We start from the raw sequence: 26,793 nt of genomic DNA on the forward strand, positions 1-26,793 counted from the left end.
TAATACTGTTATTTATTCATTTAAAAAAAAAAAAATATATATATATATTTATATATATAAATATACATACATATATATGGCGGAAAACACTCAGGTGACTTGAAGTTCCGCTCTGAGGCCCCCAATTTGGTCAACTTTCAAAATTTTCCGATATGCATGTGTGATACATCATTGGAAAGCTTAAAATCTCTATTTTCGGTGGGAAGGAAAAATTTGATCAGGAGGTCATTTAAAAAAAGAAAAAATTTTAAACAGCAAAACCCTAACTGGAGGTGAGAGCACGCGAGAGCATAATTAAAGACGCCATTATTTTATTGAGATATTATCGCGTGCTTATCTTGTTTTGATCCAAAATCTCCATGTAGCATGTATTATCAAGTGTCAAGACACAGATGTGAATGGCCACAGCCGGATTTTGGGGGGATTTTATGGATGAAACATGGTAATATAACAAGGGTCGCAATGCAGAAATCGCAGACATCATGGAGTGGTCAAGATGTTCTTTTTATATATTTACCCTTTTAAACATTTTTATTTTCAATTTTTCTTTGTTTGGACTGATTAATTATCTTCTAACATATCGGGGGAAATGCGACAGTAACCAAAAAAAAAAAAAAAAAATTAAGCCAATTTTTGTCATTGTGACGTAATTTGTTTAAAATGTGCGAGTAAATAATTTTGTAAAGTCATTTTTTTTTTCAAACGAAATATTGGACATCAATTAATGATTCTAAGCTAAAAATGACATTTTAAATAATAAATATAATTAATTACCTTCTTTTTATGGCTGGGTTGAAACAAAAGCGTTTGCGCGGTGTCTGTAAACGGGGGTTACTAGGGTAAAACGGAAAAAACCAAGAATAGTTCGGGGGCTTAATGCGCCATGAATCTGTTATGGCAGCATAGACATATTGTTCTATTATACACAACAGTGGGGTGCAAGAGCAGAAACTGCCTTTTCAGCCTTGTCTGTATTTTCCACCATATATATTTTTAGTGCCACTATGTGGTAGCACTTTGATATATGTCCATATGAAATGCTTTTTAAATAAAATGTATTATTATCACTACCACTATTATGATATTCCAAGTGACATAATTTTTAGTTTCTATTTTCTAAAAACATGTTTTTAAATTCATTGTTTTTTTTTATTTTTTATTTTAAATATCTATTTTTAAAAAAAATCTCTAAACATGTCTATTGTAACTCTAAAATTGTCTCTATAGTTGTTTTTTAATCTAACTGACATAAACTATTTATTTTAATCATATTAATTTTTTTTTTTTAAATTTTATCTTAAAATGCCCACCCATGCGACCCTCGTCAGGAAAAGCTGCACGTAAGATGAATGAATCAATCAAATCAAAGTACTTTTTTTTGTTTGTTTAACAAATAAGTTATTGTTTTTTATTGTATTTTTCAAAATTGTACATACTCTGTATGTACTGTATGTGTGTGTATGTATTTTAAAATGTGAAAATTAAATTTTACAGTTTTTTCAATGCAAGTTAAGGAAGTTATTAATGTGATGCTATAATTAATTTTTACTTGGCTCAAAAGTTTTACATTTTTTTCCCTTTTAAATTATTTATTTATTGAAATATTTTTTAAAATGTATTTCAATTTTTTAAAAAAGTTTTTTTCCCCTTCAATTTATTTTCATTCAATTTTTATATATATTACAGTTTTTTTATGCAAAGATCATACAGTTATGGAAGCTATTCTTTATTATTATTGTTATTATTATTATTTTACTGGACTCAAAGAATTAGGTTCCACATATTAATTTTTTATACAGTTATTTATTCAGTTGAATATATTTATATATATAAAAAAATCTTTCAACCCCCCCAAAAATTACAGTCAATTTAAAAAAAAAATATTTTTTTTCTTCCTATTTTTCTGTCATTTTAAAAGCTTACATATTGCAAAAGTTAGTGTTAAAATTGGAGTTTTTTTTCTCATGCAAGTGACGGAATTTATTTATTTTACTTGACAAGACTGAATATTATTATTATTATTTTTTTAAAAACATGTTTTTAAAAAAGTTAGCTTTTAATTATTCCTTTTTCAGAAATTGTTTCTTAAAAATAAAAATTTTAAAAGCTGTTTATGTGAATTCCAAACTTATTTATTTTTAAATAATAGATCATACATACATTAAACAAAACATCGATGCCAGTAGGGGGATCACTATTACTTAATTTAAAAAAAAATATATATATTTATTTTATTTTATTTTTTTAAATATATAGTACAAATATTAACAGTTTTATGAGCAGTTTTATTTTTCGAATCTTTGACAAGCTCCAAATAGGAATTGGTGTCGTTATAAAAGTGTTTGAAAACAGGTTTAAGGGTGCTATATTTGCATTTGTGAATAAAAAATAAATAAATAACGATAATTTAAGAAAAAAATGTAATAATAAACAAACAAATGAATTCCAAAAAAATCTCTACTTAAAATTGCTTCCCCCCCAAAAAATAAATAAAATAAAATAAAATAAATACAACATTTTCCCATTTCAACGTAAAGTCCTCCAACTCCAAATTACCTGCAGATGTGGTTGGCGCGGTGACGAGCAGCTGTGATTTCTCCTTCCGGGTTGAGACGCGTATGTTTTGATTGGGTGTATCAGCCCAACATGTTCGAAAGTGTGCCGCTTTGAGCGCGTCTTTGCACCGCGGGCGTCGTTTGCGGCGGCGACGGCTGTCACAATCATGGATTTTCACACCTGGAGCCGCTAAAAAACGAGAGCGACTCGATTCCAGCCCAACTGGAGACACCTGTTGCTCCGCGGGGAGGCCAAACTGCGGACTTTTTCTCACTTTCTTAGCGGAATATCATCAACTTTTTGAGAAATCATGAAGGTCACGGTGACGTTCGGGGACACAGCGGTGGTGGTTCCGTGTAAACCCGAATGGACCGTGCGGGATTTAATCGATCAATCTACGCGAAGATACCGGAAGATTTTGGACCAGGTAAACGCTCTCTAGTGTTGGCACACAGACGCATTTTCACGTTTTTTTCTTTCTTAATATTTTATTTTCCAATGGATACTCAAGTGTTTCGAAGTGAAAATGCGAACACTCATTCCTCCTACCTGCGACATTGTAACGTGAACCTAACATTGAAAACCCGGAAGTTACCTGCCGAATGTACAGACTGACCCTCATTTCTCAGAAAAAAAGTCGCACTTTTTCGAATTGCGTCCACAAATTTACCTGATTAAACAACTTTAAGAGGGTCGCAGGTGTTCTGGAGCCCATTTTGGAGCAGAGAACAAAATAAACTGTTTGTTATTCAATCTCAGCAGGGCAGCAACACCTGCTGATAAACAGGCATTCACTCTCACATTCAGAGCAAAGATTAGTCATAGTAATTAGTCTTCAATGAACCTACCAAGCATGTTTTTGGAATGTGGGAGCAAAATGGAGTACACACGCAGGAATTGGGAGTGTTTCCGCCCATATTATTATTTTCGCAACTTGAAAATGCCATTTCTGAAGAAATTAGTTGGGGATATTTAGTGCTCCCTTGGCCACTCCCTGTCGATTTTTGGCCACTTCCTGTTATATATGAGGCATTTTCTGTTCTCTTTCTTGTTAACTCACAAGCTCATTACTCATCGCATGCCATTGACGGCGCTTGACGTCCTATCCATTTCAGAGGTAGGTAGAGTAGCCAAAAATTTTACTCAGGTAAGTAGCGTTACTTCAAAATAATATTACTCAAGTAAAAGTAGTCATCCCAAAAATGTACGGAAGTACAAGTAAAAAAGTATTTAGTCAAAAGAATACTTAAGTAATGAGTAACATTATGAGTAACGGATTACTATTATTATTTTTTTTTTCAAACAATAGAATTTTTTTTTTAAGCACAAAGTTATCTATATGAACTGTGGTTATAAGGATGCCGTACAACAACCCTTTACATAACCACATTACACTAAAGAAAAAACAAAAACATGGAATTCCGCCAGAAGAAAAAAAATGACACAACTGTAGCATCATTCATCCAAAGAGCATGAGTGCCTTCTAGTGGACAAAATAGTTCCTAGTTTGAATAGTTAATCGTTCATCGTTACGATTATAAAATTAACTCATTCACTCCCAGCCATTTTGACGGGAGCCAAGGCCCTTCACTCCCGGCCGTTTTACTGGATTTTGACTGATTTTGCAAGGCCCACAAAAAATTCTGTTCTATTGCTATATAAACATAGAACCCACCAAAAGAAAGATTGGACTCTTCTTTCAGCAGGAAAAAAAAGTTCATATCTTTTTTCATCCTTTAGAAATCAGCATTAGAAAATAGCTTTGTTTGAGCAATTTTACAATTTTTGATGAAATAATGGAGAAATTTAGCTTTTTGTGAAAGCATACATTTCAAACATAACTTTGAATTATACACAGCTATTTTTTGCTTTATTTACATCCCAAACATCTGAATAATGTTATTTTATATATGTTATTTTACAAGAATCAAAAATGCATATAAGCTCACAACTGTTTTCCTCTCTCACTAGCTCGCTCACTCACTCGGATGCTATCTACCAGGGGTCCCCAAACTTTTTCCTTTGAGGGCCACATAACTTTTCCCTGATGAGGGGCCGGGGTCAGTTTGTAACAGAAAAAGTGTGACGATTGCAGGAGTGCCTAAATGTAAAGATTTATTGTTTTTTTTTCCAGAAAGCCACAATCAAATAACCCTTTCTGTATTCTTCACGGAACAAAATAAAATAATAATAATATAATATAATGTAATATAATATAATATAATTAATTAAATAGATAATAACCAAATAACCCTCTCTAGGTTCTTCACGGAAAAAAAACCCAGGAAATAAATAACACTACTGAAAGAAAAAACAAAAAAAAATCAAAATGCTCTCTGGTATTTTTCAGGGGGCCGGACCAAATGTGGAGGCGGGCCTTATCAGGCCCGTGGGCCGTAGTTTGGGGACCCCTGCTATCTACAGAAAATGATTTTTTGTTATAAAATGTCTTTTTGTTTGTTTTTTCTCCCAAGATACGATTTTAGCTCGTCATCGTCATGAAAAAAATGTGTGATGAAATATTTTCATTATCGTCATCGTTGACGAAAACAACACTGTCTACGTAGAAGTCCATTTTTCTTGAACAGTTACTCAAGTAAATGTAACCTATTACAACCTAGCTCGACTTATCACAATTGTTTGACATGGTAATCAAATAAACATTAATCATTTGTTTCTGAACTGACCTTTGATTAGTCAGCAGAGCGTGCGCTGTTCTGCGCCGATAGTCGGCTGATGTGTCTTTCTCCCGGGTGCCGCTGCCGATATGGACAATAGCTTCCCCTTTAAAAGCGGCGCTATCTCAGCGGGCAGGTGCCAATTGACTGTTTAATGCCCTCAATGCCACCGCCGTCTTGGATGAGCGCGGCTTTGTCCCTTGAGTGATGGGGGATTAGGATCGGTGACAGGCCGCGCTCTTATCGTCCAGCCTGTACGGTCTTTCCCTCCAGTGACAAACGCACGAAACGGTTTTCACTGACAGACCACCAAGCGATCCAAATGCGAACGTGTGCCCTCGATCTGCCTTTAACGGGCATTTGTGAGCGAACTCTTGAGTTAATTTATTATTAGTAGACATCTAATCCATCTGAATTGGGAGGATGGCAGCAAATAAACTTTCTTTTGGTGCCAACCCTCCCTCTTAAAATGGATTGCACATCTCGCGCTGCTTGCACATCTCGCGCTGTAAGTGGCAGCCAGTTAGCTAATTAACAGCAGTAGACATGCACTTAACAGCCTGCAGACTACTCCAACAGACTTAGATGATGGCGAGGACAGCGCAACTCTAACAATGTCCACTTAGCAACCGCATAAACTTCACGTCTAACGTCAGAAAGCTACTTTTAATCACTTGTGAAGAGGCGCGTAGACCTTGTTAATGAGATGTTTACTGCACCGCTAGATTGGCTGGGACTCTTTCCAAGCGCCAACTTCCTTGCTAACTGTCAGCTACAAACTCATGACTGTGCATTACAAAGAATGCCACAATTATGTTGGATGCTTCGTAGGGATTAAGCAAGTCTAGCATGTAATCTGGTCCAAGGCCATTAAGGAATTGTTATGATTTCATGACCGGTGCAGCTTCCTGATTGATTTTTTGTTGAGACCTGTAAATACGCCATTGCAACAATAATAGTGTTAACTCATTCACTGACAGTGATAGACATCAACTTGATTTCAGCTGTGATGACTGACCACAGGTGGGTAGTGATAAGTAATGTCCAATCATTTACTCAGAATCGGTATTGGCGCCTAATACGGCTATTTTTGAAGTACCGGATTTGGTCACAAGATCGGATCCAATATAGTAGTCGCGTGGTTTTTTTGTAGCATCGTGCTTTTCGGATGTTTTAAATCAAAGCATCAGGCAGATACAGTATGTCCGCTCAGTGAGACTACTGCTCTTTAGAAACTAATAAGAGTTAAAGAGCACCGTGTAATATCAGGCATGAAAATCTCTCACCTTTCGGCGAAATTCGCCGTTTTGAAGTAAAAAAGGATGACCTATGTACGTGAATCGTGTAGATCCGAGGAGAAACTTTTTAAGGTGGGGAGGGGGGGGTCGGGTGTAGGCAAGTGCCGGTTACCTTCACGGTTTACCATGTTATGAAAACGTTGCGGTTAAAAAACCACTAAGATTTTCCGTCATACAGTAGTACGTATTCGCTATTTTTCATATGTCAAAAATCCAGCCAGAAGTGGCTTGGCGCGGCAGCGCTTTCCCCGTCCCGTTTGATGCTGCGTGTGTCAGTGACGCCATTCCAGCGAACCCAAAAACAAACACTCCAAACACAAGGCGTACTTTTCTTCAATTTATTGAGCTCTCAAATCGTGGTAACTGAAATATACAAAATGAATACATTTAAAACGTTGTACAATAGTATTTTTCCACGTGTGAGTAGCTTCAACAGGTTAGCTTCATGAAAAAGTTCGCCAAAAACAAAACACATTTTCCTTTCAAAATTCAATATTCAAACTAACTGAAAACTTACAGAGACGAATGTTAGCCTAGGCTTAGCTAGAAGAGCAACTTCGTTGAGGTTTATTACAGTCGCTGAGTGACAAACAAGTTTGAATGCATGGAAAGAAAAAAAATAGCGTCAAAGATCGCTAATTGCGACAGATGATCTTGCCCTAAGCACAAATTCACCTTTGCTGGATGAGGAGAGTCTCACTCCCAATGTTTTTTTTAGATGACTGCATTTGCCAGCATATTGAATTTGATGAGTAATGGCTTCAATCGTTTTCATATTTTGCGGTATAACAAAGTTACTGACGTTCATTGCAGCTTGCGTTGAACACTGCCAGAGCTAGCCAAATCTCCGGTGAAAAAATAGCTCCCGTTAAGTTAGCGTCAAGCTTGTGTATTTAACGGTAATATACAGTAAAAGCAGTGTTGTAAGTAACGCGTTACTGAGTAATGCGTAACTGTAATCTGATTACTTTATTTCAATAAAGAGCAATTAACGCGTTCATTTTTCTAAATCAGTAATCTGATTTAAGTTACTTTCCTTGATGCCTGTGAGTTACTATTTTGTTATTGGCTCAAAATGTATGTAGAATGAAGAATAGTGTAGTCATGAGAGTGACATCACATATCACGTTTTCTAATCGAAGACGGAAAAAAAAACGGGTCATGCATGAGACGTGAGCGCTGGGAGTTTGGGGCCAAAACAAAGCCTTGCTACCTCGTCAGGATGCAATGAAAGAGGCAGGAGATATACTACTACAAACGGCTGCATTCGCTCACTGGAAACACAGCCAGTACTTTACATTTTTGTCCAGTAAAGATGACAAAAAAATTGACTAAGCAACGCAAACTACTGTCTCTAAGGTGCTACAGTCACATGATCTGTTCGAAAAATAATTTGTACCCGTTATGAAATACTTTGAAGGATTCTTGTTCATTTCGTTCATTTTTGTTGTTTGTTTTATTGCTTTGAACCTTTTATAGACAACATTTTAATGACTATATTTAATGGTCTTAATCTTTGAGTTAGCCGGGGTTTAATTAGTCGTTGGAGTTGAGTTCAACAAATTCTGTGCAGTTTGCCAGTTATTTGTTAGTTTCAGGGCTCTGGAGTGGCTAAGCTAGCGCGAGTCAATGCTGGTTGAAATCGACTCCTTCAAATAATTAAACCCCTGCTAACTCTAATATTAAGCCTTATGTGGCTGTACTGTCAAATTCGCCTCTTGTAGATGTTTCGCCGATGTAGGACATTTTGGCAGAACGCCGGAACATATTTCCTCCACACCCTTCTCACCTTTTTAACCCCTGACCCATTTTCATGCCTGAATATTCTTGAGGAGGTACCAGCAGATTTTTACAAAAAATGTTATTTTATTTATTAGAATTTTTCTTACTAGTCTAAAAATATATGTATCAGATTGGCATTTGATTGGTATCGGCAAAACATATCTTGATCATCTTTTTCATATCAATTTCAAACAATGCCCAACCCTAGTCATAGGTCTTCCAGCAGGACAATGACCCAAAACACACTTTAAAAAGCACTTCAAAATTGTTTGAAAGAAAGCACTGGAGACTTCTAAAGTGGCCAGTCCGGAATCCCATAGAACACCTGTGGAGAGAGATGAAAATGGCAGTTTGGAGAAGACACCCTTCAAATCTCAGAGACATGGAGCAGTTGGCCAAAGAAGAATGGTCTAAAATACCAGCAGAGCATTGTAAGAAACTCATTGATGGATACTAGAAGTGGTTCGCAGTTATTTTGTCTAAAGGTTGTGCTACCAAGTATTATGCTGAGGGTGACAATAATTTTGTCCGGCCCATTTTTGGAGTTTTGTGTAAAGTGATAATGATTGATTTTTTTTTTTTTTTCCCAATCTATTTTGTGTTTTTTCATTGCAAGCAAAATAAATGAACATATTACCAATGAAGCATTTGTAATTAGCATTTGTAATTACAATCATTTTCTGGCAAAATTTGAGCATTATCTTCCAGAATTCCAGGGGTGCCAATATTTTTGGCCAGCAGTGCATAGTACATGTTTTTGGATCGTTATTTTGTGATTTGGGGGGTATTGGTACTGGTTACCAATATTGGTTGGTAGGTGTATTTAAAGGGTTAATTCCAATTTACGCTACATAGTTTGCGTTGCCAGCATGAGGACGAAACTGATTCAAAACCTGAGACTACCTCTGTGTTTCTACACACACAAAGCTGTACTCTATTTCAAAATCTGCACAAAGGTGTATACACTTGTCGTAGAGTGGCTCCAATGTTTGTTATATGAAATGGAAGAGGTGATTAAACTTCGGGGTCATGAAGTCAAAGGTCACAGAGGTCAGAAGAGGCATTTCACCATACCTTGATCACAGATTAGCCTATTTAACTCAAATTTGCAGGATAGCTGATATGACGAGAAGAGAGAGGGTCAAAGGTTAGAGGTCAGAAGTATGACACTGTTTTCAGTTTGGCTGCTTAGTCGCTCTGCCCTCTAAGTGCTTCAGTTTTTTTTTTTTTTTTTTTAAAAGCCATTTTTAAAAAAGACAATTACAAAGCTTTATTTTTTCTCCCCTTTTGATTTTGATAAAAAATTAAATACAAATATAAAATTGTAATGAATAAAAAATATGTGCACTTCCTTTTTATAACAATATATTTTCAAATAAACGCTGAAAAAGTATTTGCATTTTTCTTTGTTTTTAATTCAAAATACATTAAATATTAAAAGTAAATAAGACTTGTTACCATTAAGAGGCTGAGGAAAAGGATCCAGACAATACTGAGGTCAACAATGTGTTCAAAACGATTAATACACTGTCAAAACAGTTTAATAATTGATTAGTTGTTGATTAATCGCCTCAGCCATTCCGCTATTTAACCCATTAGCTCTCGTTGACGTTGATGGAAGTCAAATTTATTTGAATACTTTTATGTCTTTCCCACATTGGAGTATCGTACTTCCTCTTCAACTCCACTATAGATTATTTTCTTTCTAAAGTATCACACGGTGATTGCTTTTCGTCATCATGAGGAGAATGTTGTCGGTAATTTGAACACGGGCAATGTTTGCGTTTGGAATCGTGTTTCTTGACCTTTTTGTGGCATCGCTGCAGGTCAGCTTCTCATTGTTTTTAAGTCTGTGACAAAAGAATGGCGCCACTCTGGTTTGACCGGTTTGTCCTGCCATGCACTCTGACGCTGTTGTTGCTGCTGCACATTCAGGTTGAAACATACTGCTGTATTTATGTTTCGTGCACAATTCAGATTCCACTAGCTGGCTGTGTGGTACCGGCTAATTCTTAAAGGGAACCACGGATAGAAAGACTTGTAGTTCTTAAAAGATAAACATTAGTATGAGTTAAAATAATTTGATATTAAAACCCTTCCTGATGCTTTAAAAAAAAAAATTTTTTTTTCAATATTTTGTAAAATTAGTTTAACCAAGTAGGTTGCCATTCTTGTTAACGTCGCAGGGCGGTGACGTCACTGGACTACGCTGCCGGGCTGCCAGACTATGACTAGCATACCTGTCAAGTTGTACGGTTTCGGGGTAATTTGTACAAGTGAGCCCTGATTTTTAAATGTGTACGCCATATGTTCAAAATCTGTACGTTTTTCCTCCATTACATTTTTTTTTTCTCCGTTCGGATTTTGTCACTGTTTCGGCAACGAGACGATATGCCGTACGATGCGTAACTATGTTGGTTGAATGTCGCGAGAAAAGTCAGAGAGATGGAGAAGGAAGAGCGGGAGTGGGAAGGAGGGAAGAGTTTTGTCACGCTGTTGCAAACGTGATGCTAAGCTAGGTGGCGCCAATATTTCCCGACTGTAGCTGACAGCCTACAATCTACGCCCACTTGATGCTACACTAGGTATCATATGCATATAGAACTAGATGCAAAATGACAGACTCGGCGTTGTTGGTAAACAACCGGCATCTTAAAGCAGTAGACTTCTCAGAAAGGCTCTGTTGTAGTGAACCTTCCTCGCGAACCTAAGTAACTTTTTATCTAAAATACTCCTAAATCGGCAAAATCTTGACTTGAATCTGTCCTTAAATGATGAAACAGTTTTAAAACTTTCACATGTCGAAAGTAGACAGAAGGGAACTAATGCAAAAACGGAAGCAATTTTAACAACTTTCACGGTTGATTCACAACATTAAATGACTTCCAAACATAGCGAAGATTACCATTTTTTTCTTTTTCTTTTTTTTTTTTTTTTTTTTGAAAAAATGAAAAAAAAAAACATGAAAGGTAACACCAGTTACTTTGCCAAGTAACTAATTGCTCTTGCATTCAAGTAACTCAGTACCTAACTCGATTACTTTTTGGGAGAAGTAACTAATTAATTTTTTTCAAAGTAAGATTAACGACACTGGTCATAAAGATGCAGTCTGCAGAATGAAAAGTGACGAAAGCGGAGATTTTATTCTGCCAGTTTTTTGCCGAACACAATTTGCCTACAACTATTGCTGATCACTTCTCAGAATTAGAAAAAGAAATGTTCCCTAACTCAAAGATTGCATCGGTAAGTTAATTTCTTCAATTACAAATTGACCTTTTTAATTTGTAATTTGACATAATAACAAACTACCTTTAAGTCAAACTGAATTGCGAGCTGAAGTGCCACGAAGTGCAGCCATCAAAAGACATTGATAGAAATGGCTACATACAATTATATCAAAAGTCACTGTTAAATTTTAGTAATCATGATGTAGCTGAAAATATTGATTGTTCTTCGATTGCACCAGGTTTTACGTGACAACATTACCAATAAATTCGTATTATTTAAAAAAATTTTAGTTTTATTTTTGTTTCATATTGCACGCTATATAAAATGTTGTAAGATTAGTCATCAATTTGTACGGGCATACGTCACTATTTGTAAGATTGCCAACGGCCTCGGGTTGACAGGTATGGACCAGCGACATAAACATGTCATCTGTTCAGCCCTTGCGATTTGAACCCGAGAGGAACATTAATGAGCAGGACAGCACTGTTTATATTTCACAAAACAAGCAGCAAAAGCAAAATGAACAGGAACGACGGGATGAGACGGACATTATAGCGAGAGAGACCATAAAAAAAGTTCGGAAAATACATTTTGGGAGCTTTTTCAATTGGATAGAATGTTTTTGTGTATTGAATCGAAGAGGGCATATCGAACGGTTCAATATAAAACCGAGTATGTTGCATCCTTACTTGCTAGCTAGCAAAGCTATTCTCCCAGTCCAGGAACTACGTCATCAGCCACAGCGTGCATCGCGCGCATAAAACATGGCGCCCGTCAAAACGTGTACTAAATATTACAGATTTTTAAATCAATGGTGATATTTTATGTGTTTCTAATAACATATTTTACTAAGAGAACAATTGTGGCTTATTAGAGTCAACAAGTCTTTAAGTCTGAGGTTCCCTTTTAAAGGGACACTAACCCAACAGATTGGACAGTGACCCTGTGGATGAACAGAACCCCCCCCTTCTTTTTTTTTCAATTATATATTTAAATTTAAAAACACAAAATTAAAGATAATTAATCCAGCACAATAAAACCATAAGAATTATTTTAATTTTTTTTCTACTTTTTTATGTTATTGACTGAATTTGAATTAAACACACTGAGGGCATAGGAAAAAAAAAAAAATTAGGACTGTCTACCCTTGAATTTAGAATAGACGGCAATTGCTAATAGACACACAAAAAAACTAAGTTGATTATTTGTCCAATTTTAAGGAAATTACAGCTTCACTAGGAACTCAAAGGGCACACCATAAAAATGACCCAGCTAAAATTTTAAGGCAAAGTAATACAAAAGTCAAAAATGTGATTTCTACAACTCCTAGCAAAAAGTATGGAATCACCAGTCTCGGACGAGCACTCACTCAGACATTTAATCATGTAGAACAAACTTGTCCAATGCAGATTCTTGACAAGGTGATGATGCTGGAACTTTTGTTTGGTGCTGTTCCAGTGAGATTTACAAAGATGACTGTCTTAATAAAACATCAAAATTCTCTCAGTCCTTGATGATATGGGGCTGCATGTCAGGCAAAGGCACTGGGGAGATGGCTGTGATTAAATCTTCAATAAATGTACAAGTTTACATTGAAATTTTAGACAGCTTTCTTATCCCTTCAATTGAAAATATGTCATTTTCCAAGATGACAATGCATCATGCCACATAGCTAAAACTGTTAAAGCATTCCTTGGAGAAAGACTCATCCAGTCAATGTAATGGCCTGCAAATAGCCCAGATCTCGACCCTACTGATAACCTGTAGTGGAAATTGAGAAAAAAAAAAAGTCCACAGCAAGGCTCCGACCTGCAAGGATAATCTGGCAACTGCAATCAAAGAGAGTTGGCGCCAAATTGATGAAGAATACTCATCAAGTCCATGCCTCAGAGACTGCAAGCTGTCATAAAAGCCAGAAGTGGTGCTGCTAAAGACCAGATATGTGTTTTGATTGTTATTTGTTTCTCAATATTCCATATATTTTTCCTCAGAATGGAGTGATTCCATATATATTTCCCTGCACTTGGTCTATAAAATTAACATTTACTGACCACCACAATGTTTTTTTATTTATTTATTTTAGTGTTTCTGAATGCTAAAGAGTTGCACTTTTGAACTAATTCATTATTTTTTTCAAGCATTTTATCTGAGTTTGTTCTACATGATAAAATGTCTGAGTGAGTGCTCATCCGAGACTGATGATTCCATACTTTTTGCTAGGGGTTGTATATGAATGACTTTATTACTTACAGGATAATCAATGAATACTGGACTATCACAATAATATATTTATTCACTCCTTGTTGTTTGTGTGTGCAGAACGGAAGGAGTGCAGTTAAAACCCTTCAACTGGAGTACGCTGACGGAGGCATTCTGGACATGGATGATCTGCTGACTGACCTCGTGGAAGATAGGGACAAGGTAAGCCAAGGAAGTGCTGTTGATGATGATAGATGTCCAATCATGTGGTGTCCAATCATCCTTCTGCTGGGAATTTAAATGAGTTTATCACTAGTAGACGTACGATCTATTTTAGTTATTTAAGTGGATAAACACTGTTTATAATGTTGTATACTTTTAAAACTTGTCCCATGTTCAGTGATACCTGGGAGCGATCTCATTGGTTCTCGCTAGATTTCACGGAAGCGTCACTCGAAATGGCATTGTCAAAATGATGAAATTCAGCAAAAATCTTGACTTTACAGGTCTTTTGAACGTTTTTTTTTTTTTTAATTTTTAAATTTATTTTATTTTTTTATCATGTGGTAATGTTAAAACCATAGGTGGCGTTTGACTTTTGTGGAAAGGGGAGCAAAACATGTTAATGACCCTGAAATGCAGTGTCAGCAATAGAATTAACTTACAAGATACAGGTTTATGCTCACGCGTTTTTTTGTCTTACCTACTGGAGAAGTAGACTACGTTCATACTGCAGGTCTTGATACACAAATCCAATTTTTTGTCATATCTGTTTTTTTGGCGTGCCCGTTCTGACTGTCTTTGTCCATTGATACCGTTCAAGTATTATGCATGCGCACTAATTCGCGGTCCGACACGCGCTGAGCAAGAAGACCCTCATGTGCAGAAGCATCAAAACAAATGACCACACATGCTGGCTGTCATCAGTCTTTCCAGGGCGATCATATTTTGGTTTCCAAAAAGAGGACACAAATAAAAGACAAAAAATAATCCCCGTTTAGGCTTATACTCAGTTTCTGTGGATTGATATCATGCACGTATTGTCCGTGCATGTCACACACACATACGGGCAGTTTGCCCTGACTCTCGGCCGTGTAAGCAATCTTGAAATATTGCTCATATACTGTAGAGCAGAGAGAAAACCGATCATTCTCAGGCTTATCCTCAACCTATTTTAATTTTTTTATGACTGTTGCCAAGCCTGACCCTTCCCAAAAAGCCGTGTTCAAGGCGAGCTAGGCGCTAACAGACAGCTGCACCGCTATCGTAGTGCGCCGTCTCTCTCGCTCTTTGATGACGTAATTGCTGCATGGAAAAGCGCTATACAAGTATAACGCCATAACCATAACCATAACCATGAATTCTGATTTGGGAGACTTCCCAGTTCAGACCGCCGCGACAGTCTGGAAAAATTTGGCCCAGATCGAATTTAAACCACATACGAAAGTGACCCAGATCGGATTTAAAATGGTACACGTTAGAGGTGTGCAAAATTTCCGATTCTTAGATTATTCGCGATTCGGCCGTGGAAGATTCGAGAACGATTCACAAACATCCAAATTCCGATTATTGAAATATGCCAAGTAAAGCGGAAGTACGACACACTCAGCGCGCCGCGCGGTCAATGAGCAACGGAGCGAGAGTACCTAAACATCATGCTTCTCAGTACCCGGCCCCTCGGGTAATGCCAATGCTCAACTCACGGCTCTAGCTCAACTCATGCCACGAGATAAAAAAAACACAACAACATACCTGAAGCTGCGACAAAAGTACGTCATCCACATAATGTTACGGTAGATATCATTTATATAAGACTAGATGCACTACGGTAGCGGTAGCGTTTGCAGCACATCTACAAAAAGCTAGATGCAGACGTAGTAAACGGCCGCCATCTTAAAGCAGTACACTTCTCTGCAAGGCTGTTGTAGCGAACCTTCCAAGCAAACCTAATTAACTTTTTATCTAAAATACTCCTAAATCGGTAAAATATTGACTTGAATCTATCTTTAAAATAGTTTTAAAACTTTCACATGTCGAAAGTTGACAAAAGGGAAATTATGGATTAACGGGAGCAATTTTAACAACTTTAACGGTTGATTCACAACATTAAATTAATTGAATGTAGTTTAAAGCTGCTGATACAGAATGGGGACTGGAGTTTTTTTATTTACTGTTATTTTTGTATATTTGTTTACTGCTATATGTTAACTTGATACTGAAATAGTAGTTTGGTTTAGCCTGAGAGTATTTTTGAACAATTTTGGAGCAAATGTACAAAATATTAAAAAAAAAAAAAAAAGGGGGGGGGGGGTGCATCAATAATCGTTTTAGAATCGAATCGGACCATCTGAATCGTAATCGTAATCGAATCGTTAGGTGCCCAAAGATTCCCAGCTCTAGTACACGTCTATGCGACTTGACCCGTTCAGACTGTCAAGTTAATGCCTCACTCGAGTCGGACAAACACGAAAAAATCGGATTCCTGCATTAAGGCCTGCAGTATAGACGTAGCCGTAGACGCCACATAATTTTTGACTGAATATTCCAGCCAGGACTATTTATAATAATCCGTTGAAAATTTGCAATTTTTTTTTGTTTGTTTCCCATCATTTTTTAGGGAAATTCTATATCAGGCTCTTAGGACAGCTATGCTTTTAGCCAAGATCGGGTCCACTGAATATGGTACGCCCGGTGGTGGCTCTTTTGTACAGTTAAGGTCTGCAGTGGGGCAAACTGAAACTCCTCTCACCGTTTTGGTGGTACTCTCCAGCGTTTCATTGTCCACATCTTCAATCCTTGGCTCTCGCTTAGTAGTTGTTGTCGCTTTTCAAAGTTTAGGATTGAAAAAATTAGGTATATCCATCTTACCTCTTCTGTCCTCAGGTGGTTTTGGCTAAGCAAAGCAAATGACCTGTCTCTTAAGGTGCTAGTCACACGATCTGTTCGAAAAATAATTTTGACCCATTATAATTTTTTTTTCATGTCATTAATTTTTGTTGTTAGTTTTATTGTGTTACAACTTATGGGCAATATTTTCCCGGCAAAGTTTTAATTTTAAATTCATATATAGGAAAGTCAATTACATGCAATAACATTTTCGGCCCCCGGGGGGGTTATGGGATGAACCGGATAAGGATGGATAAGGAACAAAAAATTAAAATAACTGACCTGAGCCTCAAGCGGTATAAAGAAAATAACTAAATTAGGATCTGAGTACAACAAAAGAACAATTGGCAAATTTAAATAGCAAAGGTCCGTTAGCTTAAATACTATAAAATATATAAATTGCTTTTTTTTTTTTTAATGCTCTTAATGGTAATCTTTGGGCACCTAACGATTCGATTACGATTCAGAGGCTCCGATTTGATTATAAATCGATTATTAATGTGACCGAACCCCCCCTGCTTTTAATGTTTTGTACATTAGTTCCCAAATTGTTCAAAAATCCTCTCAGGCTAAACCAAACTAATATTTCTGTATCAAGTTAACGGTTAGAAACGGTAAATAAAATACTCAAGTTCCCATTCTGTATCAGCAGCTTTAAACTACATTCAATTTAATGATGTGAAACAACCGTTAAAGTTGTTAAAATTGCTCCTGTTATTCCAAAATTTCCCTTCTGTCTACTTTCGACATGTCAAAGTTTTAAAACGGTTTCATCATTTAAAGATGGATTCAAGTCAAGATTTTGCCGATTTAGGAGTATTTTAGATAAAAAGTTAATTAGGTTCACTACAACAGAGCCTACTAGAGAAGTCTACTGCTTTAAGATGGCAGCTGTTTACAACGCGGCAACTACTAAACGGCAAGTCTGTCATTTCGCATCTAGTGCTCTTTACATGTTCTAACTTCGCCGTCCTCTGTCATTTTGCTTCTAGTTCTACATATTTGAGATATCTACCGTAGCTGTATGTGGCTGTATGTTTGTAGGAAATAGCAACTGGGCATTGTTTGAAGCAGCTGTCGGCCGGAGTCAGGTTTATTATTATTTTTTTTTTATCTAGCGGCATGAGTTGAACATGATATTTACTCTCTGTACGTTCCTCATTGGATCGAGAAGACAGCGCTGACTGTGTTTTAGTTCTGCTTAACCTGTTATAATTCAACAATCGGAATTTGGATGTTTGTGAATCTATCTCCAATCTTCCACAGACCGAATCGCGAATAATCTAAGAATCGGAAATTTTGCATGCCTCTAGCTCTTAACAAATGGTTCAAACGTAGATTCCCACAAATAAAACTGCTAAATATACCTTCAAACTAAATTATGAATGCATTCAAAAAGCATTAGCTCAAACAAAAACTTCTCTTATGTTGGTGTTAACAGGGAGCACCTGGATTCCGCCATGTAAAATAAGTTGTATCATATTCACTATTGCCACTAGAGGGCAGTGTATCCATCCAAATCAATAAAATTAAATGCAAACACTTTCAAAACAAACCATGACAACGGCACATTAATTTAACAAATACTCGAAGCAGAAAAATTCAATTTGAATCTTTTTTTCTAAATGAATTACCAGAGTTAATCGATTAATCGTTGCAGCACTGTTTCTATTTGCTTTCATAAGTGCTAAATACTACTTTTGAACTGTGATTGATTGTGTGCATGACAATGTGATCAGTCGCAGTTAATCCCACACAATTATGCATCCTGAGTTAAAATACAGTATTGACTTTGTAATGAAAGTTTGCTTAATACTCGCTTTTAATTCATTCTCATATTGCGTATATTACAATGTGATTAATCGCATCATGATTTTCAGTCTCGCAATGTCACAGATCGCTCCCTTCGCTAGCAAGTCGCCTCTTTTTAGCAATTACGGGCCCCTTTACCGCAGAAGAAGTGTCCCACTTCCCTTCCTCGGTTTTCACCTGCCTCTTTCAACAACTTCCCCGCTTTTATCCGCACTCTAATTTTATTCTCTTGCTTTGCTGATGAAAAGATGCCGAGGCACGTGCCAATCAAGCGAATCGTCTGGTCCGCGGGCTTCCAGACACTTTGAGCTCTGGCAGATTAATGAGCTGTGCCTGCTGCTTCTGATTAGCTTAGCTTTCTTTTGTTTGTCTTTCTTTTATTACCACAGCAGACAAATTCTGTCTTTATTGTTTTTTGTGCCACGTTATTGTGGCCCATGGCATCATGCCATCCATCATAGCAGAGCGGAGTCATTAAGGCCTGCCCTTGCGCAGCGTTGTGTTAGCTACTGATGCTAATGAGCTGCAATGGCTGTCATTGACTGTGATGGACGGACAACCATGTGGCGTCCAGTCATCCTCCTGCTGTGATTTAAAATGAGTTTATCACAAGTAGACGTTTAATCCATTTGAAGTGGGAGGCCCTCCCACTTTAAATGGATTAGACTAGGCCTGTCGCGATTTTAGTGGGCGAAATAGTGTCTCATAAATTACTGCCGATATGCGACATTATTGTCAATTTTTTAAACCAATTAAACTTCTAATGTGGTGACAATACATGCTAATAAATCACCCATTGACATGCAAAAAGTTGTTCTTTTTTAAAAATAATAAATATAAAAAAAACACACAATGCATAATGAGTCATTTGAAAGCTAGCAAAATATGAAATAGGTGAGAAACTCAATGCCATATTTTTGCTCTGCCAATTAGAGCCCATCAAAAGTGTTTATTTGTTCCAAAATGACTGGTTAGCAAATTTGAAACCAAATTATTCATTGCCATTCAGATTTTTCATAATGGATGTAATTTTGAAGCTATTTCTAGTGTAGAATCTAAAGTAATGTGAGATTAACTCCAGAAATCTTTATTTACATGTTGAACGTGACAAGCTTTAATTTTGAAATGTTCACTTGAAGTAGATTCGCTAAGCTTGTAACCGTAACCTTTACACTCCATAAGAAAAAGTGCACTTTTTTTCGTCATGCATATGGTGTCAGCAATATTTATTTATTATTATTATTATTATTTTTTTTTTTTTGCATCGTTTGCAAATGCTGTAAACCAGTGAGTTTTCGTATTTGAAGTGTCACCTTTGAATCGCAATTTTGCATTTTGGAGAAGACTGCCAATTGGCTGTATTGGCGCAGCGAGATTGTGTTGGTTCCTTTCACTCAAATGTATTTACATGAACGCTGCTTTATAAGATACACAGTATATGTTGCTAATTAGTACTCCAAAAAATGTTTTACTCACGGTTTGTAGTCATTTTTTTAATAATTAGCATGTTTGTGTCAGGTGCACCAATAAGAGACAAGTCCTGTTGCCATGGTTTCAGATAATAAAACAACATGGTATCGACCGCATCATCAGCCAATTGTTATTTTGTACTTTGATCCTCATTTATTTTTTTATACCGTTTAATAGAGCTCGACCGATATGTTTTTCAGGACCGATACCGATTATTAGTAGTAGAGATGCACGATAATATCGGTCACCGATAATTATCGGCCGATAATGGCAATTATGACGTCACACAGATAATCCAGATAAAACCAAATTCAACCGATAATGCAATCCGATAATTATATACTTTGAAATATTTTAATTGATTCTAACATAAGCTCTTTTGAGTTAAATGTAATTCCTACTTTGGCCTGCGGATGGCGCATGTTGCGTTCTGACGGCGAAGAGTGGAGGCGCCACAGAGGAAGAAATTACTTTTCCTTTGCTGTGGAGTAAAAACAGCTTGTAGCTCAACTCATGTCCTCTACTCTGTCATCACAGGTTGGTTAAAACTAGAGCTGAAACGAGTACTCAAGCAACTCGAGTAACTCGAGTTTAAAAACTGATCCGAGTAATTTTATTCACCTCGAGTAATCGTTTATTTTGACAGCTCTAAGCATCACGTTTTGCTAGGACTACTTTTAATGCGGGACAACGCGCTGTCACGTGCGGAGAGGAAGAAGGGGAAAAAAAAAACTTACTGCAGCTGACAGCCGCCACAAACGACGCCGACGTTGACAAATACTAGCCCGCACGATGGTAACAGCTAGCGTCTGATGCGTCTCATAAAGATCACATGTATGTTGAACTAGATGCGAAATGACAGACTCGGCCGCGTCTGGGCAGCGTTATTAAACAGCCGCCATCTTAAAGCAGTAGAGCGCTAAGCGCTAATAAAGAGCGCTAAGCGCTAATAAATAAGATTAACGTTACTGTCGCTACTAGCTCACGTAAAGTTAGCCCTGCGGAGGACTAGGTTTCAATTAATTATGACCACTGTCGTTGCGTGGCTAACGTGTCTTACATACAGGCTTTAACATAACATAGCATTGTGGAGTGATGAGGGTGTAAAATAAAAACTTAATCATGCTAACTATCAATTTTAGCTAAGTAGTCATTGCTGGATAAAACACCAAGTAGCACTGGTCCCTAATGTGCTCCAGTACAGCCTGTATCATACATTTATTTTAAACACTGCAAAAACTCAAAATCCTATCAGGACTTACAGTTTAGACTAACTTAAAACTTAACTAGAACTTAAAAATGGCTTGACACAAAGAGAAATTCAATTGAAACACGTGGGAAAAAATCCTAACTTTTAAGTGATGTGTGTTATCAAGCGTAACAGCATTTTTAGGTAATATATATATATATATATATATTTTTTTTTAAATAAGATCTAAAAGTTTTTTGAGTGAAAGCAGTGAATTAGTCTTTTTTTTTTAAATTCTAGCTACAATATACATCGAAAATAAAGACATTGACTGAAAATGGTTCAAGATTAGATGAAATGTCTTGTTTTCTCATGTATATTTATAATTGCTCTTCACCTAAAAATATATTTGTTTTATCCGATTACTCGATTAATCGATAGAATTTTCAGTCGATTACTCGATTACTAAAATATTCGATAGCTGCAGCCCTAGTTAAAACTCTGCATCCATCTGTTTAGCATATATTATTAATGTTAGAAAGGGTTTGGGATAATAATATACGGTGTGAAAAGCAAAAAAAACGATGTTTGTTGAGCGTTTTGGAGTCAAACGGGATGGTGTTGTATGCTAACCTGCGGAGCTAACGGCCTAGCGTAGGAAGATGATGATGTAGCATACCCTAGCGGAAACCAGTCGGTACATGTTAAAAATGGTTGTTACATACAGATGTATTAAGAATATCCATTCTCCAATGTATAAATATGCTTCATATGTTGAATTTAAAAGCAAGGTACACATTTTATTGTGTATTTATAGATTTAAAAAATGTGTATGCTAATGGTTGAAATTTTTAATGGCCATTTGGACTTTTTGGACCTTTGGAGGCCATTTCTTTTGTTAACTTCTGTTGTGTACATATATGTTTGTAAAAGAAATTACTTTTCCTTTGCTGTGGAGTAAAAACAGCTTGTAGCTCAACTCATGTCCTCTACTCTGTCATCACAGTCACACTACAAGTCCAATTGGTTCACCTAATTTGCCCCTCTGAACCCCAGAGGAGCAACAATTTGATTTAGCCTCCAAATGTGCGCAATCAACAGTTTTGTCCAATTCTGCTAGTTTTAAGTAGATGTTTTTGCAGTGTAGTAATGTGATATATGTTAGGGATGGCTTAGTTTTAAGGCATTTTTGTACAACTTGGGTGTTTACTCTCGAAGTAATTGTTGCCAAAAGCTTACCATTACACAATGTCATTGCCATTGTTTAGATGTTGGAATTTACTACTTGTTCACATTTGATGTGGAAAAAAATAGCACTAAATTACATTTTTGCACAGTAACATTTGATCTTTGTATACTTTAAAATTTTACTTATATATTTGAATAAAATTATCGGCGTGACATTATCGGTTATCGGGTGGAAGGGGCAGGAAATTATCGGTTATCGATATCGGTTGAAAAATGTATTATCGTGCATCACTAATTAGTAGTTAGCGGGGCAGATAACCAATTTTTGGAGTCGATATTCATTTGAAGTAAAAGTGTAAAATTGGTGTAAAAAATTGAATAATGCAAACACTGAACTTCATTGAAATGCCTAAAGCAAGTTTATTGAATCACACAAATAAAAACTAATAGCTCCAGAAGTGCTTGGATTTTCCAGACTCGGAAACATCCCTGATCAAGTTGAATAAAAAAGTTAAATAAATAGCTCTACGGATAAAAAGTGTTGTTCCAAAAAAAAAAAAAAAAAAAACTAAACAAACAAACAAAAAAATTTAAAGAACTTACGATTCCACTGTGTTGCCTTAATAATGCGAATTATGAAACCCTATATAAAACCCTAATCCCTAACCCTTTAAAACAAGAATAATGTAGAAAAATGCCTGTCTTTATTAAATGCTTAATTGAGTGAGTCCAGTTAAATCCGCTAACTGCTGAGAACAGCCGCGCACACACATACGAGTTGCCACAGCACACTAGTGTTTAAGAAGCTAAACAATGATTGAGTCATTCGGTAAGGGAATGCCCATAAAATGGATTATTAAATGCATCACGATTCGAAACGTGATGATTTGATTATGATTCAAAAATGTTCAAAAACGATGATTTTCCCTAATAACTTTACGACAGCCGCTAGTAGCGGAACGGACGCACACACAACGTTATGATGGATGCTGCTGGTTACTAAGTGAGAGATTTACTCCTTTACAAAAGACTCAAAAATCAATTTTTGTATGAGACTGGCAAGGCTGTTGCACTTTGGGTCCTCTTCTGTGCGCAGGTTATTTTTTCGAGCGAGAGGGGAAGAGAGATGGTTCGGTTCTGCTTGTCTTTCAGTTGTCCAGCAGTCGGTTCAAGTCTTGTTAATTGGAAAAAGTCCCTATTGTTTTGCTAAGTCCCGTGTCCATCTATCAGAGGTGAGTACACGAACCCTCTTGTACTGTTTAGCTTTTATTGTTGTTGTTTTTGAGATGTTACTAGTTAGCGCCGAGCGCTGTGGTGCTTAGCAACTTCGCTAACGTGTATTTCCATGTCAAGTTGTGCGTTGTTTGGTGGTGTACCAAAGTTACTCCAGATGCAGAACGCTTAAAACCAGGATTAAGTACAGCAGTAACACAGCAAACATGCGAAATAGTACAGAAATATGTGAAAACAAAGTATATTGGTTAAAAGAAGCTTTATTTCTAAAAACCTTTGTTTCCAGAAAATGTGGAATTCATGCCACCATTGTAAATTTTATATCATTGTTGAGAGAAATAAGTACTGCCTTTGAAACGGCTAATGTTTTTGCACCTTCTTGTGAAAAACGGTATCTCAAGCTCAGCTGTGTGTTGTATGGGCATTTTGAGAAAAAGGTACTGCCTTTAAAATGGTTAATGTTTTTAAACTTTCTCGTAAAACAAAAAAACAAAAAAAAGAAAGAGCACTTTAAGGGCTGCTTTTTGTTGTATGTGCATGTTTCCATCATTCCTGTTGAATCATTAGGATATTTTAAATAAATAATGGACATAAATTTGTTTGGCTACTATATTATTTAGTCATGTACAATGCATCCATAACTGTGATCATTAGTGGTGCACGATAATTATCGGTCCGATAATAGGAATTATGACGTCATCCCAATAAATCCAATAACAATATATGTTATCGGTCCTTTTAATAATATTTTTGGTGTCGGATTGGGATGTGTGCGTTTGTTTCCACTCCTGTTTTGCCAGTATGCAAAGTTTTGTTACTGTTCTAGAGGCCGTATTTTTCCTTAACTCAGTTACGTATAAACCTTTCTATGGCAATTAGCAAATGTTTGCATTTTACAGTGTTATGTTTACAAGTTGTTGAGAGGCCTTTTGGTTATTGATAGGCTTGCTGTTCTATGATTGCCAGGCTAAGAAAGTTGTTTCATGGACAAAGACCACAAAAGTCTCTTCTCCAGTTGCACCAAATGTTTTATCTGCTGACAAAGCATAGAATGCTGACAAAGCAGATAAAACAGCCTGTTGGGTTTGTTTTAGATCAGTGCTCATTGTTCAGGGGAACACATCGTCAACGATTTTGACTGACTGATATTCATTGAAAAATTACATATATTATCGGTTATCATATCGGTATCGGCCTTGAGGAGCAGGAAGTTATCGGTATCGGTTTCAAAAAAATAGATATCGTGCATCCCTAGTGATCATCGTCAATACCATGATCATCGTTCCATAATCAAATCGTAGCACCATGTATCGTAATCGAATAGAATCGTGGGGTGCTTAAGATGGCACACCCCTAACATTCGATGTCTTTGAAGGTTGCGCTGCCAAGCTTCTCTGGCAAGATCAAAGCTTCAACGGCTGTCAATCATCGTTAACATTAACAAGAAAAACTCGCAGTCCACTGCTGACCAAGAAAAGCAACAGGAGTGAGGCTGTATGAGCATAAAGCAGAAAGACATACATTTTTAAAATTAAAAACCCGATTCCGATCCTCTGAAAAATGGCGTGATCCCTATTGCCGTTCCCCAGTTATAAATAGACCTTTTCATCTCGGCTGGTCGGATTAAAAAAAAAGGCAGATGCCGATATACGTCAAATTTCCAGATATCGGCCTGGTATATCAGCCGGCTGATATCTGTCTATCTCTACCATTTGATGCTAAGCTCAGATATTTTAATTTATTTTTAAATGCATTTATTGCTCTTGTCATAAGTGAAATCCTGCATGGTTTTAAAAAACTCGGGAATTTTATTTTGTATTTGCATTAATGCACTTTTAAAAGTGCAACCTGAGCAAGCCTTTGTTTTACATCTCCTAAAGTTTATTCTTGAACGCATTCAATGTTCATAATCCGATAACTTGATTATTCAAACTAATTGATAGATTAATCGATTACCTAAATAATCGATAGCTGCAGCCCTAAAATGATACACTTCCGAGTTATGGGATCGATACTAGATATCGGCAGATCCTCAAAAGCAGGTGACACGGACTCCAACTCGGGTGCATGCAAAAATAAGCGACCGGGACAACTCTAATATATACAGTAGTACCAATACTTTTGACAACCATAGTATCTAGGTCATCATTTGCAAATTTTTACTCTGCGCTTAAACCGCCAAGTAGTTGACTTTGCCGCATTTGACGGGTCTGTCAGCGGCATCAAAGACACATTATGTTCCATGTGGATTCTCTGGCTTGGATGCGCCACTGTTGGCATCTCTTCAAACGACAAGCGAGGAACATTTTCTAGTCTGTTGCAACATCTCTGCATAAAATTTGTTTTTTAAGGAGCCCCTCACAAGTCTTGACAAGATAGATTAAGCTTCTATTTCTGCTCGTCGTACTTGCACAGGTAATCCCCCGCATCCGCTAGTGTAGATTTAGGAGGAAATAGAAACGGGATTAGCGCACACTCACTCGTAATACATCTAATTTTCGACTTTTTGTATATAAATATAAGGAAAAATTTAAGGGAAATATACCAATGACAATTCCATGGTACCTAGTTTTGTCACTTTAAGATTATCCCCCCCCAAAAAAAAGGAATAACGTGAGTAAACATAGAATGCCTCTTAACTAGGGGTGTTACAATATGTTAAAAAGGTGATGCAGTATATTGCAATACTTTTAGCCCACAAGGTTCGAGAAATCGATGTATCGTTTTAAAAAGGTGTCCCTGTTTAAAAAAAAAAACAAAAAAAAACAAAACAGGTTGCTACCAAAATCTTCCATTAGAATAGTGTCTACATTAGCTCACTCGCTGCCATGGACAGCACGAGACATGCCGTCAATGGCACTGAAACTAGAGCATTCGCAGCCAATCTTTTGTGGGGATTTGCAGGTCACTTTCTGTTCATTTCCGTCCCTACGGTATTAGCTATTTTTTATGTCCCAAAAATTCTGGGCGAAATCCCTCGTGCTACCCTCCCCCACCGGTTGTTGCTCAGTGTCAGTGATTCAGCTGTGCTACAGGATGGCTGGAGGAGGTGAAACTCGTGAATTTTCCCCAGTATCGAAGAAAAAGAAATTGCTGGTATGGGAATACTTCGGCTACAGAAAAGTTACAGAGGGCCGTGCCTTAGGAAGAAGGCCAACCGACATATACTAGTAAAGCATGTTTGCGGAGGGTGGCTGCCGAGCATTCAATACCTCCAGCATGATTGCGCATTTATACAAAATTAAAGGTTAGTAAACACTCTCATGAAGGTTTC

General features: G+C 36.8%; 1 protein-coding gene across 1 annotated transcript in view; it reads left to right on the forward strand.

Moving 5' to 3' along the window:
- The first annotated feature begins 2,585 nt into the window (after nucleotides 1-2,585).
- Nucleotides 2,586-26,793, forward strand: part of pard3ba (par-3 family cell polarity regulator beta a) — a 240,737-nt gene continuing 216,529 nt past the window's right edge. The window contains exons 1-2 of the mRNA XM_057859972.1: nucleotides 2,586-2,983; nucleotides 13,862-13,963. Coding sequence (XP_057715955.1) covers nucleotides 2,867-2,983; nucleotides 13,862-13,963 — 219 coding nt within the window. The 5' untranslated portion in view covers nucleotides 2,586-2,866. The remainder of the gene's footprint in view (nucleotides 2,984-13,861; nucleotides 13,964-26,793) is intronic.

This window comes from Corythoichthys intestinalis, chromosome 2 (genome assembly GCF_030265065.1).
Source record: "Corythoichthys intestinalis isolate RoL2023-P3 chromosome 2, ASM3026506v1, whole genome shotgun sequence".
Taxonomy (NCBI): domain Eukaryota; kingdom Metazoa; phylum Chordata; class Actinopteri; order Syngnathiformes; family Syngnathidae; genus Corythoichthys; species Corythoichthys intestinalis.